The 20,277-nt window shown below is 45.9% G+C and overlaps 1 protein-coding gene across 1 annotated transcript in view; it reads left to right on the plus strand.

Moving 5' to 3' along the window:
- The first annotated feature begins 679 nt into the window (after positions 1-679).
- The window catches only part of LOC116151314 (trafficking protein particle complex subunit 9-like), a 62,165-nt gene continuing 42,567 nt past the window's right edge, over positions 680-20,277 (plus strand). The window contains exons 1-4 of the mRNA XM_064483899.1: positions 680-861; positions 5,187-5,421; positions 5,554-5,759; positions 7,143-7,312. Of these exons, the coding sequence (XP_064339969.1) occupies positions 5,197-5,421; positions 5,554-5,759; positions 7,143-7,152 (441 nt within the window). The 5' untranslated portion in view covers positions 680-861; positions 5,187-5,196 and the 3' untranslated portion in view covers positions 7,153-7,312. The remainder of the gene's footprint in view (positions 862-5,186; positions 5,422-5,553; positions 5,760-7,142; positions 7,313-20,277) is intronic.

The raw sequence follows: 20,277 nt of genomic DNA on the forward strand, positions 1-20,277 counted from the left end.
GTCTCCCTCCACTTTTCCCCTCCTCTCCTCCCCCTCCCATCTTCTCCCTCCCTCGCTGCCCCACCTTCTCTCGCAGAACCCAGAGTGGATCGCTGGCCCTCCTGCGCATGGGCAGTCGGTGCCAGCTGGACCGCGGGTTGGAAGCTCCAGCTCCGAGCCGGGGATAGGCCCCAAAGGCTTCTCAGCTCTGTCGACCGGTAGGCCTTTAGCTCCTGCCCGGGGCCGGGGCCTCTGGCTGTGGAAGTGCAAGGTGGGGGGCTCCCGGGAAAGGGGTCAGGCGGCTGCAGGAGGGCGGTCGGCATGTCATAGCCCCCCAGGGCGCCAGTCAGCCTGTGTTCAGCTGAATTGCTCTGGCCAGACCCCTCTGCCCGCGCCACCTACCCCGGCGCCCCGGCCACACCTTTCCATGGCCAGGTGTGCACCTGCAGCCTCTCACCCAGCCGGGCTCCCCTCAGTCCGTGGCTGGCGTCCCCTTCCCCTCTCCCGCCCGCGAGTCCTTTCCTCCCGGGCTGCCTCTCCTCGGCCGCCGGCCCGTCCCCGCCCCTGGGCGGGCTGTGTCCCGGGCGGGTGGGGTCTGCGGACCCGAACGGGGGCAGGCGGCTGGGGCTGGGGCTGGGGCTGGCCTCCGAGCGGGGCTGCAGCCCGCGTTTCCACCAACCCCCACCCCGCTTTCCCTGCACCGCGACCCCGGGGCTGCCCTGCTCTTCCTTTCCTGCACCCTGAGGACAAGCTCAGCGGCGTGGGCGCTGCTCCCTGGGCTGAGAGCCTCCGGCTGTAAAGCGCAGCCTCTGGTGGAGTCGGGAAAGTGGATCCTCAGTGCTGAGCGAGCTTCTGTCTCCTCCCTCAGTGTTTCTGCCCCAGGTAAGTACCTTGAACACTTTCAGGTGTAATGATGGCAGTGCTTGTTGATGTCACGTGTTTTTATAGTGCCAGGGATTACAGTGTTGAAAGCAGGGCTTGGTTCAGTTAAAAACGAGCTGAAGGCATGAGGCTGTGACATGCTCCTTCCTTCCTACTCCCAGGGTGAAACGTGTAATCGTCGATTTTAAAAAGATAGTTACAGTCCCTAACTAGCCCAGCCCAGCTAGGGTGCGTTAACAGGAACAGCACCACCAGAGGCGTTGGAGACCCAGGGACATTGAAGCCCTAAAGAGCTCCTGCCACAGTTTGGTTTGTTTTGGTTTTTTGTTTTTATTAAATCGTGGGGCAGACTACTAGTATAGAGGGAAAAATAATTGTCAGGAAATATTTTTTCATATTAAAGCTTTATTGTGATATTGTTCACACACCATGAAGTTCATCCATTTAAATCGTACAATTCAGCAACTTTTAGCATACTCACAGTTGTGCAACAATTATTATTCCAGAACGTTTTCATCACAACAGAAAGACCACTGGAAATGAGTGACATACCCACCCCTCCCCAGTGGTGTTTCTAAAGAAGTTTCATGACTATTCCTGACCATAAATTAACTTGTTACATTCCATGAAATATCTGGTAGGAATTCTAATCAGAATTGCAATGAATCTGTGTATCAAAACAGGAAGAATTAATGTCTTTATGGCATAAATTTCTTCTACCCATGAATATATCTGGGACCGTATTTTTTCATCTCTCCAGAGCCTGGCCCATGGAAGTCCTCACTAAATGTTGGGCTTGTGAATGATGAGATTCTATACATCGTTAGTTGCTACTGTAGCCTTTCACAGAAGAGAAAAGTAACCTCAGTGAAGCCAAGTGACTGTCTGATGGTCAGAAAGAGTGACAGCCAGTGCTGGAGTGATCCAGTGGACTTGGTGCTTGCAACCAGGATTCTCCAGCACCTACAGCTAAGAGGATTACAGTATTCTTTTTTTTTTCTTAATGGCGTTGCTTTTATTTTTACTTAATTTTTTAATTTATTTTTTATTGAAGTGTAGTCAATTTACAATGTTAGTTTCAGGTGTACAGCAGAGATTCAGTTATCAACATATGCATATGTATATACATATGTTTTAGATTGTTTTTAGTAGAACTCATTACAAGAAATTGAATATAGTTCCCTGTGCTATATAGTAGGTCCTTGTCATTTATTTTATATTTATTAACGTGTATCTGTTAATCCCCCCTTTCCTGCCTGCTAAGCACAGTTTGCTTTCTATGTCCATGTGTCCATTTCTAGCAGCACCGTTTTTCCTAGTAATATATGCTCTTTGGCTGCTTTCAGTTACAGTAATTCCATGTTATCTGTGAGCGCTTTTCTTCTGGTGGCCTTTATGTGGTTTGCACACGTGGTAATAGAGATCTGTATTTGGGAGAACTCCAGGCTTAGTGTAGTCCCTGGTACAGAGTGCCCACTGAGTTGATGCTTGAACTGGGAAAAAAACAGTAAATGTTGGAATTTCCACTATGGTTGAGACTTCCAGGTTTTTGTAACCAGTTTACCCCACCTAATTATTGGCTGCCCCCATACTGGTTAATTTGGTGGAAATTCATTTTATGGTGGTGTAGAGACAGGGCCTTGTATGCTTCTTCTCTTTCCGTTTTCTAAGGCTCATTCTCCTGGGCCTTCCACATCCTCCCCCAGCAGTGCCCAGTGTTGGCTTGGTGCTGCGCTGAGGCAATATTTGTTAATAAGGCCCTTTCCTCATCTCTTCTGACCCTCCGTTTCTTTCTCTGCACAATGAGGGCTTAGACTAGATAAGTGCTTTTCAGTTTCTTTTAAGACATGTTTCCTTTGAGAAACAGAAAATGCAAATCTCTCCTCCCATCCCAACACTTTAGATTTTGTTAATTCCTGCAAGGAGGGACATAGCTCTTTGTGGAATATTGATGTGATTGTGATTCCAGGTGGCACAGAAAAGACTCTTCAGAGATTTATTGCATGGAGAGGGCAGAAAAGGGGCAGTATGTCACACTTTCTAGTGTGAGCACTGGAGCAGGGCCTTGGATTTAAATATGGTGTCTGTCGTGGCCTCTCTTTAATCTTGCACAATGTGACAAACCTCTCTACCTCAGTTTCTTGATGTGTCAATTTGGGGTGATAATATTTTAAGGCTTTTGTGAAACATTATACACATAATCTATTTGTGTCTCAGTAGAAACAAGACCTGCAAGGGATTCAGGGATTTAAAAAAAAAAAATCTTGCCCATAGCACTATGTCGCTGTGCATTTTAAATTTCCTGGAGGGTGATGGTTGAGTCTAAAGTCCATCGTGGGACAGGTGGCCCATAGTTTCCTATGCCCCAGATTGCCCCCTCCTCCCCAGTCCTCTTCCTCAGTCCAGGATGAAGTTCCCTATTAGATTTACACAGAGGTCTTTTGGAAATGGCTTTTCATTTTTTTGTTTCACCAAGAAGGGCTGCCATCATGATCTCTGTGGTCAGGTTTTGAAGGGCTGCCATCATGATGTGTAGTCAGGTGAAGTCTATGCAATTGGGAGTTTCTATTTAATAAAAAGGAAAAAAATTACAAATAGAAAATTAGAACAAGGGTGGTGACAGGGGCTCTTGTAATTGAGCACCATTAGCTTTGTTAGCTTCAGATGCAGTGGCCTCTTGCCACGAGGACCCATCCTCTTGCTCTGAAGTTCGAGGGACCACTGGGTTCAGTGGGAATTTTAACTCAGTGTATCTCATGTGCTGGGCATTTTCCTATTTTTTCTGTGTGTTCCTTTTTTGAGACAGTGAGCAAATTTAACCTCAATAGCTTCTTTAAAAAAGTAGAAATTTTATTTTGAGATATAATTTAGATTCCCATGTAGTTGTAAGTGATAATATGGAGAGGGCCTATGGAGGTAAGGACCTGCTATGTGTCCCCAACTATGCACCAAAGAAGCCAGAAGACACAGCATTCCCACTCAGTGAATTTATAGCTTGGACTGTGAGCAGCTCTTCAGAGGAAGAAACAGTGCCTAGTTTATCTCTGTGACCCATAGTAGGGACTAGCAGAAATTCAGTGCTCAAAGTTTTATCTGATTCAGCTGTTTGCCTACAACTGCCTCTGACACCCCCCACCAACGCCGCCCCCAGAGGCTGCTAAGAAAATTTTCCCAGTTTTCCTTAATGGTTCCATCTTTCAAAGTTGGGGTACGATTCATTACTGACTCACTAAAAATTTGAGGTTTGTGTTATTGCCATCATTTCTATTCACGATTAAACTGGGGCTTAGAGAAGCACACACGCCTGCCCAGGTCACCCACATGATTAGTGTAGAGACGGGTGGAACGTGGGCTTGGGATTTCCAAGCAGTACCATTATGATGGTCTGTGGCAGGGAGCAGCATTCACTTTGCTTGTTTATTCATTCATTCAACAAACATTTATTGAGTAACCTCTTTGGGTCAGATGCTTTCATAGGGTTATCTGATTCTTCAGCAGTACTGAGAATCATGTAATGTTTACTTTTTTTTAAATCTGAGAAAATTAGCTCTGAGAGGTTATAACCCCCCCGAAGGAAATATAGCTCATAAAGTAGGGATAGTAAATTTGTAGTCACCCCTTTTTATGCAGGTGGTACCCTAGGCATTTTACATTTGCAAACTTCCATAATCCAGATATATTCTTGTAAGGCAAGGATTTTTTTTTTAATTGAAGTATAGTCAAGTTTACAATGTTGTGTAAATTGCAAGGTGGTTTTTGAATTTTGAATTAAAAAGTATTTTTTGAGAAGGGTAATTAGGTTTCTTTATTTGTTTCATTTATTAAAATGAGGTACTGGGACCTCTTACATGATAAGCATGTGCTCTACCACTGAACTGTACCCTCCTCCACAAGGCAAGTTTTCTTATCCATTATTCTGCAGCTTAGGGGTTCAAATAAATTGGAATTGAAATCCAGATCTTTTGCTCCTACTATTGTACTTTTCTTTATATTCTGCTGAAGGGGGTGGCGGAAAGCAGTTCCTTTTTTCATTTCTTTATTACGCATTTTTGAGCAGTGACTTTGCATCAGGGCCTTGCTAGGTGCTTTGAAACAGAAAACAAGAAATGACCCTTCTCTGCAGGGGCAGGAAGCCTAGACCAAAAGCTGGGTAAAGTGATCCGAGCTACGGTAGCCATGTGCAGGCTCTGAAGGACAAACTGTACCCCTGGATTTGCTTGGGCTTCCCCTGCCTTCTGGCTGGTACACACCAGGTCACCGCAACCCAGAGGCGCCCGCAGCCCACAGCACAATATTTACCTCGATCTCCTCTCCCCTCTCGGCAGGGCCTGCAACATGAGCATCCCTGACTACGTGCAGTGTGCTGAGGACTATGAGACTATTCCCGTGGTGGTCAAACCAGTGGGGATCATCTCAGAGGAGAATTTCTTTTGCATCTATAAGCGAATCTCTTTGGTGAGCCAGATCAGCCCGTGCAGCTCCCAGGGCACACTCTGTATGCACTACAGGCACCACTATGCGCCCAAGAATGGATGGAGCGGCTTCCAGACCCATCTCAAGGTTGTGGGCCTTGCCACCATTACCGACTGCCTCTCGGCCAAGGCCTTTGAGAAGCTCCACGTGCAGAGGAGCTGTATGGCACCATGCTTAATGACTCTCATCTCTTTGTCTTTGTGCTGCATGGGGAGGTAGCTGAGCAGCCGCGCACCAACGTGGCCTTCAATCTACGAGGACTGCAGGGTGGTGGAGAAGAGGATTGAGGACTTCACTGAGTCACTCTTCATCTTGCTCAAGTCTAAGTGGCTGGATGTGGCCCCCGACAACTCTGGGGACAAGATCCCACTCCTCTGCATCCTGTTTGAGAAGGAGGACTTCATAGGATTGGACACAGACAGCAGGTAATTTACCTGGCGGCCCGTCCGCCCTGGTTCTGTGCCAGGTTGCTTCCCTACATCCAGAAAGGGATCAGCAAGGAAGAGGGCTGTCTAGTAGCCAAGGGTGGAGGGAAGTGCAGCCCACCATTTTAGAGACATTTAAAAGTGAATCTGCCTTTGTTTCAGAGAGATCCTTTTAGTGATAGTGTTAGAGCACTTACTCCTGCTTTTCAGCCAGGACCCTGGTGGGACCCCTGGAGTTGCTGTTCAATAGAGTAGCCACAGCCACTGATGCTAGGAGCACTGGGGAGGAGGCTGGTCTGAGCTGAGATGTGCTGTAGTTCAAATGCACATGAGACGCTGAGGCTTGTCTACTAAAAGCATATAAACTATCTTGTTACTTCCTCTATTGATTACATGTCAAAATGTTAGTATTTTACATACAGTAGATTATGTAAGATATGTTCTTAAAATCAGTTTCTAGTACTTGTTTTTTGTTTGTTGGTTTGTTTCTTTGTTTACCGTTTTAAATGTGGCAACTGGGAAACTTTCTTTACATGGCTCTCATTTCATTTCTGTTGGGCAGCCTTTCCTGGGACAGTCTCATCCCTTTGCTTATAGATGAGATGCTGAATCCCGAGAGGCAGAACGAGGCGCTGGTTTAGCTGGCTTGGAGCCAGTGTCTCCTGCCTCCCAGGCTCAGCACCTGTTCGGCTCAGGCACTCTCTTCCTGCCCGACAGCCAGCATGCCATGTTAGGACATCAGAAACACTGCCAGGGACCTCCGAATGAACTCCTTATGCAGGGAAAGGCGTATCACGGAGTATGGGAAAGAGCAGAGAAATCTTCATCCTCACTTTGTCCCTGTGATTAAGTCAACGGCCCCACTTTGCCACGGAATTATAGACGAGCTCTTCTGGGCTGCCTAACCCCGCAACATCTGCTCTGTTTCCCCGTGTATCTATTGTGCTGTCCCTCGGGCAGAAGAGGGTGAGATGCCTTTGCCGAGAGTTGGTCCCCCTTTGCTGGGGAGAGTGACGGAATCTGTGTACCCCTGGCCTACGGCCTCGGGCCTTGAGTCTGGAGAGGGCTCATGGCGGACCCACAGGTGATGGTCGGACGACCTGGCACATGCTGCCGGGCCCGCTGTGGGGGCGGTGCTCTGTGATTCTTGAACTTAACTAAGATCAGATTCTACTTTCTGGTTGTTGGTAAGTTGGAGGAGAAGATGCCAGAGAATTGATAAAAAGAATATCCAAAACAGCCCTGTGAATGATGGGCAAGAGGACCCGAGACCCACCTGCATGAGGTGCCTAGCGGGCTCTGGATGAATTTTCTGTTCCTCCCGGACATGCTTAAAGAAGGGGAAAGGCATGTCGTGGCCATGATCTGTTCTTGTCCTCACAGGGCCCTGTGATCTACATGCCGGCGCTCCCCATCTGCTCCTTGGAGATGAGGTGTCATGTTTAGGAGCCTGGGCACTGCTGAGGGCACAGCAGGCAGCACCGTGCTACACCGAGGCTGGCTCCGTTCACCTCACATGTCACCTCCTGCTGATCCCCCAGGCGTCAGTCAAGGTAGGTGCATCTGTGCAACGTAAGCAGGGACCATGTTCTCCCCCTGGACAGACTGGTGGGTGAGCAGTGGAAGCCTGGAGCCCTGCCCCAGCCCCCAGGCCAGTGCCTCCTCTTTTGTCACAGGAGGCACTGGTGAAAGTTTTGCTCAGCAACTGCTTGGCTCTGAGTCTGAGGACCCACCAGAGAATTCCTGCTTGTTTTTGCCTTTTGAAGTCTGCCCTTGGGATTTGGCGGAGTAGCTGGATATGTTCTTAGCCCATAGTGGTTGACACAGTCACCATTGTTTACCCAGAACCTCGTGTACCAGGCATGCCTCCCGGCATCAAAATATAGCAGCGCATTAAACCTCCCTCCTGGTGCGTCTGTCTGTTTTGGTACCGTAAGGTCTCAGCCAGCATCTTAACGTCAGTGAGATAACTCGGCCAGTGAGCTCGGGTCAAGCAAGTTCTCCTCCTGTCACTTTTAGTGCATTGTTGCTTTTACTATTCCACAGTCATTAATTTTTAAAACAATGCTTTGGTGCAGGAGCAGAGACTAATTCTCTCCTGCTACTCTTGGTGGAAGTGCGTAAAACTGTCCAGCCTGAAATGTGACCACAATTTGTAGCTTAAGACCTGCCTAGACCCATGTATATGGAGTTTTGGTTAGGAGCGCTGACCATGTTGGTGTCCCCCGGCAGCGCCGCTCCCCTCAGGCCCCTGCTTTCCCTGGAGCAGGAGGTGAGGTTGGGTCTCACCATCCCCGCGTCCCTGGCCTCACACACTCACGTAAATTCTTGTACGCGCTGTCAAAGTCATTTTTGTTCTTGTGTGTTTCTAATTTTCTCTTGTTCCTCTTTTCCTTTTTCTTTATTCCTTTTTCCCTTGTACTGCCCTGTGAGCATGTTGTTGCGTCTGAAATTGTGGGCTGTGCACACCGTGCATTGGAAATAGCTAGATCGCCCTCCGTGCAGTCTCCATCGCTTTAAAAAGCAAAAACTTAACAGCTGCCTTGATCCATGTATTATCCTTGTCATCTTTTTATTTTCTAATTTTTTTTAGCACATCACCCACTGGTGTTTGATACCTCTTAAAATCCTTGCTTTAAGGAACCAGGTTGGTCCTCCTTATATTTGGTGACAAATGCGCCCTTATTAAAATTCTTTGATTGTTTTGAAGAAGTGAGATGCGAATTCATGTATGCGGCTGCTGAGGGATGATTTTCATGGAGTATTTAAACTTGTAAAGTCAAATTCTGCAGCATCTTGCTCGATTCCTGCTTTTACACAAACGTGCTTGGCACTCGGTTCTTGGCTGTCGCTGTGTGACGTGCGTGACGGCGCTGCCTGGCTGGTGGTCACTGGTGAGGAATTGGCAGGCTCGGGGGTGAGCAGCTGTTGGAGGAAGCAGTCACCGTTTTGTTAATTAATTTTTTCTTTTTTTTGCATTTTACTTCCCGTGCCATTTACTTTACTTTGCCTTCATAAAGGGGCAGAAGTGGGTCTAAAATCCATGCCACTCTTTTCTTCCCTTTACGAGGCTAGTTTTTCTGAGTATCATGACAAAATGCCCTTCTCCTAAGTAGCTGGCTCACCTGGATCTGGTGGACATAGGGACTGCTAAAAGGGACCGTAGCTTCCACACGGCTCCAGCCAGTAGGCATTCAGAGCCGGGTCTGTGGTTTGCCTCAGCAGCCGTGCAGGCCTCACTGCACCGGCCTTTACTTTTAACCCATGTTGGCAGTAAATATCTGACTCCGTGTCTGTTGCAGCTGACGTCCACCACTGTCTGCCTTGTCGTTAGTTTGCGGGAGTGAGTCTCCAACACCCCAGTCAACTGTGAAGGAAAATGCTTTGGCCGACCTAGGACCTTGGATTCTCACCCCCACCATGGTACATCTCACCCGGTGGAAGTGTTTGGCCACCACCATCATGCTGAACATGAGGCCTTGTTTCTCTTTTCATGCTCTGGTCCAAATGTAGACACTTCATTTTTCACTGAATTTGTCTCGCTTGAGACAGGAGAGAATATCTGAATGAGTCCATCACATTGTGGGTCGGGAACAGATCAGAAGTAAATGTCGCAAGTAGAAGGAGTCTAGTCTGTCCGGGTTGGCAAATGCAGGCTGGGATCTGTGATGCCCGGGCTATGCTTTGGACACAGGCCTTTACCGTGGCTCCCGAGGGCCCAGGGGTCGGAGTGAGAACAGCCTTGCCTGGGTTCCTTCATCTTCGTCTGCTTACTGGCAAGTGTGTCTGCTAATTAGGAGCTCCCCCACACCTCGGGCCTTTCAAAACTCAGACCACGGGAGAACCTTGAGTCCCTTCTCCTGGGCCTCTTTTGTGAGAATACAGTGCCTTCTGAGGTGACCAGTGGCAGGAGATGCCTCCCCCTCCAGGGAGCACCCTTTGGAGGACTGTGACTCAGTGCACCATGCTCTGAGCTTGTGGGGTTCCGGCCGTGGTCCCTGCAGAACCAGACTTGAGATACGCTTAGCGATGGATATAACAGAACTGATTCCAGGGCAGGGCTTGGGGGAGGGAACAGTGGAAATTGAATGTGAGCTCAAACACATAGGTGGGTGCTGGGACTGTTACGAAAATGGGGTGTCTGGGAGGTACCTGCCAGGAATCAAATTCCAGAGTAAATGGCGGACATGAGGCATTTTTAAGATGCCATTTGTCATCCAAGTTAGGACTTCAAAGAGGCACTCGGGTCTATGGCCCTGGGGCTCAGGTGAAGGAGCCGGACTAGAGATACAGGTTGGGAGTCATTATTCTTAGCTCGTGTTCACAGCCACGCATGTGAATTAGATCATCTTGAGAGCTGCAGACTGAGGCTGAGGCGGGGCAGGGCTGTGCCTGGGTTGGAGGAAAGCCCAGACCATGCAGCTTTGGTGTGTCAGTCTGCGGCATTTGCGATTTTCAGACTAATGCCATTTATCCTTAAGGGGCCGGGGATTGGGCAGGGCCAGCCAGGAAGAAATCTGAAAGAAGGGTCGTGGCCACGTGTGTGTCTTGGGAAGATGCAGAGTCTGCAGGGTCCGGGAGGGTAGACTACTAAGAAGCTGGAGTTGGAGTAGGGAGAAAGTAGTCACACTTACCTGTGAGGGAGGGAGGAAGTCCTTGGGAGCCGCCACCCTACTGGACTCGCTTTCCAATGAACAGAAGTCAATCAGACAGAGGATCTGAGGTGAGAAGGGATGGGCGCTGGGAGGGGAGCCAACCTGGAGAATGGTGCTTGCAAAGTTCTGGAATAGTCTCCCTGAAAAATTGAGTTAAAAATACCCAGACTCTTAAGAACATTGATAGTGACTGGGGAGGAGGCAGTTGTTTTTCTGGCCTCCTAAGTTTAATGCATGTATTCAGGGATACACAGAAGATTCAGGCAGTCTTTTCCACTGGTTTGATCCTTACCAGGGGGACCAGTGCAAGTTTAAAGGGGGAGAAGGGCAGCGGAGGGAAGCTAGTCAGGCCCCGTGTCAGGTACCAGTCGGCAGCCCTACTTGCGTGTTGCGTTCTCATCCATGCCTCCCAGGTGGGCGGTGGCAGCCCCCTTTTGCGGATTGGGAAGCCTTCTCAGAGGGGTTAAGGAATTGGTCCGTTTAGCGGCTAGTCAATGCTGTAGCAGGATTCAAGCAGAGCCTTGTCAGACTTCAAGGGCATGTTCTCTCTACTAACTCCGGTACCTCCCTGTTGTACCTGGATTGGTGAATTGGGTCAGTTTTGGAGCCTTTCACAAAAAATACGATTTAAGTGCCTCAGGACAGTTTCACAAAGCTCAGTGTTCTTTGATGTTTCAGAAGCACCGCAGTGATTTTCGCCCCACAGAGGTAAGGTCTTACTCCTTGACGATGACGTGGTTGCAAATGACGTACAGGTGCAAAACCAGACTTAGCAGCTTCTGAAGGGAAACTCTCCAGTTCTCCCTTGATCGGCTTTCTTCCACGGGATGTAACTGCTGCAACGTAGGCCTGAGCTTTCCATATTGAGTGAGGGTTTGATATCCAAAGTTAGCATAAAACGGTCAGATGAAGAAAATCGACGTTGACAATTTATTTTTGGGTTACATTAGTGAAGATATTCTATCAGTTAATGACCCATATATCGAATGAAATTGAGTACAGATCATTGTATTTCTTACTTTCTATTTAGATTTCTCTTACAGAGTAAGGTTGCCTGCTTTGGAACATCAGCTCCACCACCACGGCACCTATCAGTGTTTTGGTGTGATTGCATTTACGCAGTGAATGTAATCTGGGCTTCCTCAGCCCCAAACACTCCAGTGCAGAATCACGGTCTGTAGCCATCTCTTAGTCACGCAAATACTTCTAAAATTATATGATGCCAGAAAAGAAAGTGGAGGGAGAGAGAGATTGCCTTTATCAAAGTTCCTTTCTATTCTAACTGCAAACTGTTGTTGAACAGCTCTGGTTTCCTTTGGATATGAATATATACATTTCTTTGCATGTAATCTGGGATTTGGACTAGAACACCAAGCTCTTGCTGTCCACAAGCCACAAAAATAGTAGCCAAATTTCACACGTGTGAAATATTTTATAATTTTTTCTGAGAAAGAATCCTTGAATTTGGGACTTGGGCTGTGATTTTTGCTTTTTGCTTCCCCCACCCCTCTTGTAATCTCTCACTCCTTCCCACATGGCCCCCAAGAGTTCGTGGTTTCAAAGGAGTGGGCAAACACACAGTTGGTCACCATGTACTGTTGCTATAGATGGAGCCCTGCCAAGACCTAAAGGACATTATCAGAGAGGACTTCCTGGAAGAAATGGGCTCTACATTCAATCGTGGGGACAGAGTAAGGGTCAGCCAGGAGAAGGAGTCAAGAGTGTGGCTCAGGTGGCAGGTGCAGCCCGGGCAGAGGCCTGGAGGCTTGTGGGGTGGGGACCTGGGGAGAGTGCCCTGTGTGGTCCAGGGTGGAGTGTTCCCCTGCTGGGGAGGAACCTGGAGAGAGCCTGGGGTGAAGGGCTTTGGAAGACGTTGGGTTTAATTTGAACAGACACTGGAGGCAGTGAAGGGTGTCAGCAGGAAGAGACCCTCAGGAAAGGTACTTCTGGTTTTGCTTCTGATATTCTACAGACAGAAGGGTCGGGACGGGCGAGAGCAGATCTGTCTGTCCCTTTGAGACCCACCCCGTCATTCATTTATTCATAACACGTGCACTTCTGTGTGTCTAGGGGAGAGAGTGTGGACCCACATTAGTAAGCAAAATGTATTTGCTTCTTGTGACCTTAGCAGTGTCAGAAGTTGACTTAGCCTAGAATGTTCTAGGAATAGAGGAACAAGTTGCGGAGGTTGGAGGGAGGGAAGTCTTCCTTGAAAATCAGTCAAAATGAGCCTGGAGGCAAGTGGGAATTAGGAGCAGGACAGGGGGGACCTGGGAACTGGGGTGAGGCTGGGTAAGCAGTGTCGGGGGCGGGGGAAGAATTCCACCAGGGAGCCTCTGAAGGGTTTGAAGTGTGGGTAATGTAATCAAGTTTGTGCTTTGGGAAGCCTGCCGTTGCCCTATGTGTGTGTGTGTGTGTAGCGGGGAAGAGGGGGAGGGTGCCACCAACTTGGGGGGCAACTAGAAGACCATTCACAGGCTGGGAGAGGGGCGTCAGGGCTGCTTGGGGATGGCAGGGGCAGTGTGGATGCCGGATTTCCTTATGGGGAGGGCTTGTTATCGGGGTCGCCCGAGAGGCGACTTTTGGCTGGAAGTAAAGAGATGGAGGCTGCCAGGTGGACTTTCCTCTTCTCTCCTTCCCTGCCTTGTGTGATGATCTTAGCTCAGCCAACTTTTGGAACTGAAGAGCTAAGTTCCAGGGTAGCCCAGGACTTTGTTGAGCTCGTTCGAATGAGATCTGATAGGATTTAGATTTCTGTTCAGATCGGCATGTTCACTTAGCTAGAAACCTCCCGTCATTTCGATTTCCATGGGGTATTTATTCTTGATAAAGATTGCTTTCTTGGTGAGAGGAAATTTAACACAGCTGTTGTCTTTCTCAAAAAAAATCATATATTATTAAGAAATTTAATATTCCAAAGAATAGCAAAATTTAAAAATGATAAAGTAAGGCTTTCGTGTAGTTTCTTTGGTTTCTGAGCTAATGTGGAGTTAGAGCCTTTGCATTACTTAATAGCACATCCTTGTCAGTATTTAAAGAGCTGTTAGTGAGCACCCCAGGCCCCAACTCTCAAAACATCATTAATGTTTGCTCTGAAATAGTGATGTCATAAAGGTCTTGTTTGCAGAATTCAAACAGTTTGTTGATATTATGCAGCATAGCTCCATTTATAAAATAATAATAAGTTCAAAATTAAGAAATTGGAAGATAATTGATTTTTTTAAAGCTGAAACATAAACTTTCTTGTGCTAATGTTGCAACTGGAAATTTTGAAAAGAAAAATCCTACTGTAGTATCATCTACGTGGAATACATATATGACTTCCACATTTGAAAAGTAACGGCGCAGTGTTTTTAGAAGTCAGGAGCATTCCAGCTCAGATACTGGCATTGATGGTTGCTGGCTTTCAATGGAAGAGCCTAAATTTGCCTTCTTAGCGTTTTTTGTTGTTGTTGTTGTTGGTTTATTTTTGTAGTGAGAGGGCTGAGTATTGCTTTGCCAGCATGATTTTGGGGGAATTTGAGGGCAGATGTCGTGTACCAGCAGTGAGATATTTCCATGCGTTTAATTTTCCGGACATCACCAGGGCACATGTGGGGTTTGTGCATGCAGGCTGGGATGCTGCAGGACTCCCTAATCCATCACCGTTATGTCCTGGAGCTGCTCCGGTTAGTGAATAATTTTCTGTGCCTTGGAGGTAAAGTGGTCTGATGCAGATGATCAGATATATACTTAAAGGGCTATTACTTGAAATAAGAGAAACCTAGAAACATGGCTCTAACAATACAGGATGAGGGAGGAGAATTGGCTGAGCTGCGTGCAGTGGGGAGTCTTCTCAGGTGACTCCCACGCCGTGATATCTGGCAATATCCGTCCCAGCCCTGCACGGTTGTCCTGCCGAAGCAAGCATGAACTTTGCTCAGAAACACACTGAATTTCCTTGCGCCTCTGTTTGTTGGCATTTTTTTTGAAAGCACATCTTGCCCTTTGCTTAAATGTCATCCCTGCAAGTCGCCTCTTACACTCAACCTTATGGACCTCGTCCATACATAGTTGCTGAATGGATGAACAGAATGTAGAATCTCCATTTAGTGAAACATTATTCAGACGTAAGAGTGAATAAAAAAGTAAAAGAGGAAAATGAAAAAGACCACCTTTTCTGGGAAGTCCACTCTGACTGCTCAACCCGCCCTTTTCCCTTTGAAACACAATCACTTATGCTCCACTCTACTCTTTTTGATATTACTTACAACCCTCTAATAAACTTTAACGTTTTCAAAAAAAAAGGGAGAGATGCTGATACCATTTCAACATGGACGATCCTTGACAACAGCATGTTAAATGAAAGGAAGCAGACACAAACGGCCAGATATTGTTGACTTCAGTGATCTGAAATGCCCAGAATAGGCACATGCAGAGGCGGAGAGCAGGTGAAGGTTGCAAAGGGCTAGGTGGAGGGGGGTTAGGGAGTGACTGCTAGTGACAGGGGTATTGTTTTGGGGTGATGAAGTGTTCTGGAAATAGATGGTGGTGAGGGCTGCACAACCGTGAGTGTGCAGAAGACGGCTGAGCTCTGTCTCTGGGAGTGCCTGTGGTTGGGGGCGGCTTTATTTTCTTCTCACCCTGCACTCTGAATAGTCATCTTGTTCAGTGGCCTTTTTACTAGTGTGAGTGGTGAGACTCAGAGACTTTGCAGAGTCTTGTTTCTTTTTCCCCCCCTGCTGAGTGTAGGCAAAATAAGTTTAAGCCTGAGAAAGTGCTCCATCTGCAGAAATGTCTTTCAGTTTTTCATGGTGTAAAAATCTTGAGAGATTTTTAATTGTTGAAGGCAGTCTGTGGGGAGAAATAGCCCGTGAAGCCTTGGGGAGACCTGGAAAACCGCGCTTCCCTCCCTGACACGGGTGGAGTATTCACCCCCGTTCAGGCAGTGAAGGGCCCAGACCCGTGAGCGGAGTTGACAATCGTGAATATTTACGTGTATCCGCTGCTTCATCTTGGATATTAATTTCAAGCTGAGTCAGTTTGTGGCGGCAGCCTCATCCTACATCAGGAATTTATAGTATCTGCTCTTGAGGTGAAGAACTGACAGACTTTATTATTTAACAGTCTCCCTTGAATTGATATCTCAGATTCCTTTGTCAAAAGCAAAACAGCAGAAATACAGACGTCCTTTAATGCCAATATGACCTGGAAAGGGTTTAGTCTCTCTGCCTCAGTGGCCTTATCTGCGGGTGGGGAAGATGATAACAGTGTTTCCCTCAGAGGGGCTGGTGAAGGGAGAGTGAGGAGCACAAAGGGAGGACTTACACGAGATGCTCATGAATGACCGAAATTAGTGCTCTGAGCCTGGTGAGGCCTCAGGGGCAGAGATGTCAGAACAGAGCATTCCTAGGCAGAGCTAGATCCGTGTTGGCAGCTGTTATGATCAGTATCACAACTGTGGGTTATCAGGTAGATTTAAGACTTGGTAATATGAATTCATGAATAATGTTCGAAGACTAGACATCCCAGATTCAGTTTACATAGTTCTCAAGATTTCCTCTGAGAAATGGATGGTTTTTTCCCCATCTTAAATCTGAGATGAGTCTCTAAAAAATTCTGTATTCCTCCATCTTTTTGCTTTAATTCTCCATTTCTTAAAAAAATGTTTTTAAATTGATTTAGTGGGGACTGAACTGAGGGCCTCATGCATGCTAAGCACATACTCTCCCAAATGAGGTATAATCTCCCTCCTGATTTTTTTTAAACTTTTCTTTCTTAGTATTCAGAGGTTAGAGGCCTCTAATTCTTTTTCTGGAGACTTGTCCATGAACCTGTAAATCTATTATTAATGAACAAAACTTTGTTTTTTAAAAAAATTAATAGAATATTCTGCAATCCATCCAAAAGGAAATGCTCATTGGCTTAAAATGTTTCTCCTTTAAGGTGATTTCTCCTTTTTGGTCTAGCTCAATTTATTAACAGACATCCTCATCATCATAATGACCAAACTCGCTCTGAGTGGACACATACCTAAGGCTAAAATGTTTTCCTCATGTTTTACTTCATAGCAGGTGTTTGACGGTAGGTATCAGTGTCTCCTTTTTTGCAGCTGAGGAATTGATAGATGGAACAGCTTGTCCCAAATCACACGCAGCTGGCGGTGGCTAGCTCGGTGCTGGAACCCAGGCTGCACAGGATGCATTCTTAATTGCTCCTCTAATCAGCCTCCCATTGAGTGGTTACCCGAACGCCTGTGACTCCATAAATGGCCGATTTTAGCGATCTCAGCCTGATGAGGGCTTCAAAGGGGAGACACCAGTGAGAATGTGAGACAGAGTGGCATAAATTAAAACTGTACATTTTCACAGATGTTTAATTCTCAGGTAGTTGCATAAAAAGTTATTTTTTATGTATTTTAGGGCTCTGTAAGTACTAAAAACAAAACATTAATAATAATTATAGTGCAAAAGAGAAGGGGGCTTTGAAAATCCAACCACTGCTGATGATGTTACTTGTTTTTCTCTAGTGGCCCTTATTGACAGAAATACTTACAAAGACTGAATTGGTTTTATGTAGTCTTAATATGGAAGAAAAGATTGTCAGCGAATATTTTAAGAAAATCTTTATTCTTTTCTTTCCTGATGATGTATATATAAGTTGTTTTCATGGCTTAAGTACATTTCCTGTTTTGAGAAATTTGAGTAATATCGTTTAACTTGTCTGACTGTGAGAGTTAGTAGCCTTGTATACAAAGAACCCAAGAGGTGCTTAGTAAAAATGTGCTGTCACAATGACAGATATTTTAGAAGGATCAACTCTGAATACTAAAGAGGGTGGCTTATTACTGATGCATATTTAATATGTATGTATATGATATATATGAATATGGCTTAAAGTAACAAGGATTCATTTATTTTTTAGTGCACTATGAAGTTTTAATGAACTCTGTATCATTTTAGTGAGACAGGGACTAGTTAAATTGCCTTAAGCAGACGACCTTGAAGATTATTTACACAGAATGTGTATTGTTAGAACTCAGATGTCATGTTGCCGTGTAACCATCCACTCAGACATTTAAATTCGTTGGATTCTGACCAGATTCATTAAATTTAGAAAAATCCACATTGATAATTTTCAGGGAATAAGCTTCTCTCTTTTGTGATTAAAGAAAATTTTGATCTTTTTTCCTGCACTCTTAACAGGTTTAAAATATCAAAACACTGATTTGACATGTAACTTTTTTAATAGAGAGAATAAAGCTCATGCTGTTTTATTATGTAAATAAATGTTTTTGTATTTCAACAAACATATGATTTCCTGGCTTTTTGAGAAGTATGTTGCAAGATACTTAGATAAACTACTTTCGGAAAAATACAGGCGCGACTTTTATGAATATAGGCCTAGTACAGATCTGTTCGTTTTTGCTATAGTGCAAGACATGTGGCCTAGGAGAGATTTGCTACCGATTGCAAGGAGGAGAGATCCCATGTCTCAGTCTCCCCTCCTGTAAAATGAAGTGGCAAGACTGGAATCTTTTCTCTTCAAAGATGAGTTTCCATGAGCCTGTGTCTTTTGTTCATATTCAGGAGTATTAGCAATATCAGATTAAATACTGAGTTACCCTCCCTTCCCCCGAAGCAAAGTGCAGTATGTGCTACAGAAGCTTTTAGTTATCTGATTCTCGTTTCTGATCCTATAGGCAATTTTTGTGTTGCATGCTTCTTGGCGACCTGGAAGGTCTTTTTAGCCATAGGTGGCGCTTGTTGCACCTTCTTACCGTCTTAATTTTCCTGTTTGTTAAAGAAGCCTTAAACAACGTTATTTTGTTTTGATATCTTTGCTTGATGCTTCAGAATAGCACAATGTCCATTATGTCTGTCTACATGGAAAAATTGTTCTGCTTATATCTTCGTTTTATTCTGTCATCTCGCTGTGAACATCTCAGACTTGCTGTGTAAACAATGGCAAAATCGGACTTTTCTTCCAGTGTTAGAAAACAGTGAGCCGGGAATTTATAAAACAGCTAGTAGCGGCCTCTGGAGCACATTAAAGCTGAAAAGTGTACTGAGTTCCCTGAGTATTGACCCCACCGCTGTGTGTTAATTGGTGGTAGGAGATTTGGTACATATACGTAGGGGTGTAGTGTTTTGAATTGGGTTTGCGTGCACGCGCTGCAACTGAGCCACGTGAGCCTGAGTCAGTTCGTTCTGAGTTTTTCCCTCGTCTGTGAGATTGGGACGTTGGTATCTGCTTTGTAGAATTGTGAGAATTAGAAATTATGTAAAGTGTTTACCACAGTGGGTATGTCAAGAGGGCTCATAAACTTTAGCTGCTGTTTGGTGTGAAGCCATCATTTTATAGTCTTTGGCAATTACTAAGAAACAGGAAAATAAGGAAAGCTGGTTTTATGCTGAAAGTTATTTGAGGAGGTTCCATAGTTCCTATAACCATAATTAAGCATCAGCAGAGTCAGAACTGTTACACAGTCGCCCTGAACCAACGTTAAGCCAAAGAATTTTTTGTTACTTCATATATGTTGGGGCCTAAGGGGATCCAATACTTATATGCATGTTGTCTCCAGCAGCCAACTGAGAGATGACACAAAAGAGTAGGCAGGCAACAAATGTCTTCTTTGTTACTGATGAAGCCACGTTCTCCATGAACTTCAGGGCTGTGGGAAAATGCGTGTCATGATACTGTGTCCCAGAATTAGAGACTCACTCTGTCCCAGGTAGCTCTGTGTCACAGCGAGCCTTCCCTTGAGAGGATCTGCCCCATCATGCACAGTGCTGTCCTGCCATGGAGCTGAGCATCCCGTGTGCTTCCCAAGTGTGGCCAGCACTGGAAGGAAAGGAACGGTTTCACATACCCTGCTTGTCTCTCTGGCCTCACACCTCACTCTGTTAGTGTGATAAAGGCTAGCTGTGGGCCATGGGTCTGTGGTGTGGAGAAGCACTCTCCGTGGCCAAGAGGAGTGGGGAGGAGGCATCCCCTCCCTCAGTTTAAACAGGTGGTTGTATGGAACAGAAGGTTGCTCCCCAAGTGTTTATAAAAGGAGAAATAATGATTTTCTTTGGGACTTAGTCTAGCCAGGAAATATAGAAGATGATTAGAAAGGAGACTTGTAAATCACTTTAATATTAAGTTGACATTTGTTGAGCACCAATAATTTGCTACATTCTTTTCTGAGAGTTTTACAGAAATGAATCCTTCAATCTTCTCAACAATTGAGTAAGGAATGTTTGATTTTTATCCCAGTTTTACAGTGTGGAAATTGAGGCACACAGAGGGTAAGTAAGTTGGCCAAGGTCACAGAGCTAGTAAGTGGCAGAGCTGGTATTTAAACCCTGGCTGTCTGGTTTTGAGGCTCCCAGGGATGGGCTTTGGGTGTTTAGAGGTATCTGCATCCCTGGATCTCTGTACCTCTGTGCATCAGTTTGCCCAATAAGGACAGGGAAAGGAGATTTACACAGGTGCTCACAGTCGTGTCTCAGCCACTGTCCACGAAGAGTGCACCGTGATTAGCGTTAATTGTTTTCCAGGCAGTAGATCTGTTGGGATAACAGAAATTTAGTCCTTTGAATTAATCTAGAAACCATTCCTGTTCTGCTTTGTCCATGGTTGCCATGTCACTGCCTGCCCATGATTAGGCCGTGGATGAGAAACCGTACTCATGGTTGAACTCTGATATTTCAGTCTTGTTGATAGTTTCACATATTCTGTTACATTAATAAGTTAAGTTTCTGGTTTTCTTGCATCAGTGTCTCGTGAGTTTGGTTAATGTGAAACCAGTCCATGGGAGGCCAGGGGTGCTGACGGTATAATTTCTGAGCACGTTGTGGCACTTCTACACTTGCAGTCCTGACGAGGATGTCCGCCTT

Source organism: Camelus dromedarius, unplaced genomic scaffold (assembly GCF_036321535.1).
Source record: "Camelus dromedarius isolate mCamDro1 unplaced genomic scaffold, mCamDro1.pat HAP1_SCAFFOLD_185, whole genome shotgun sequence".
NCBI lineage: Eukaryota > Metazoa > Chordata > Mammalia > Artiodactyla > Camelidae > Camelus > Camelus dromedarius.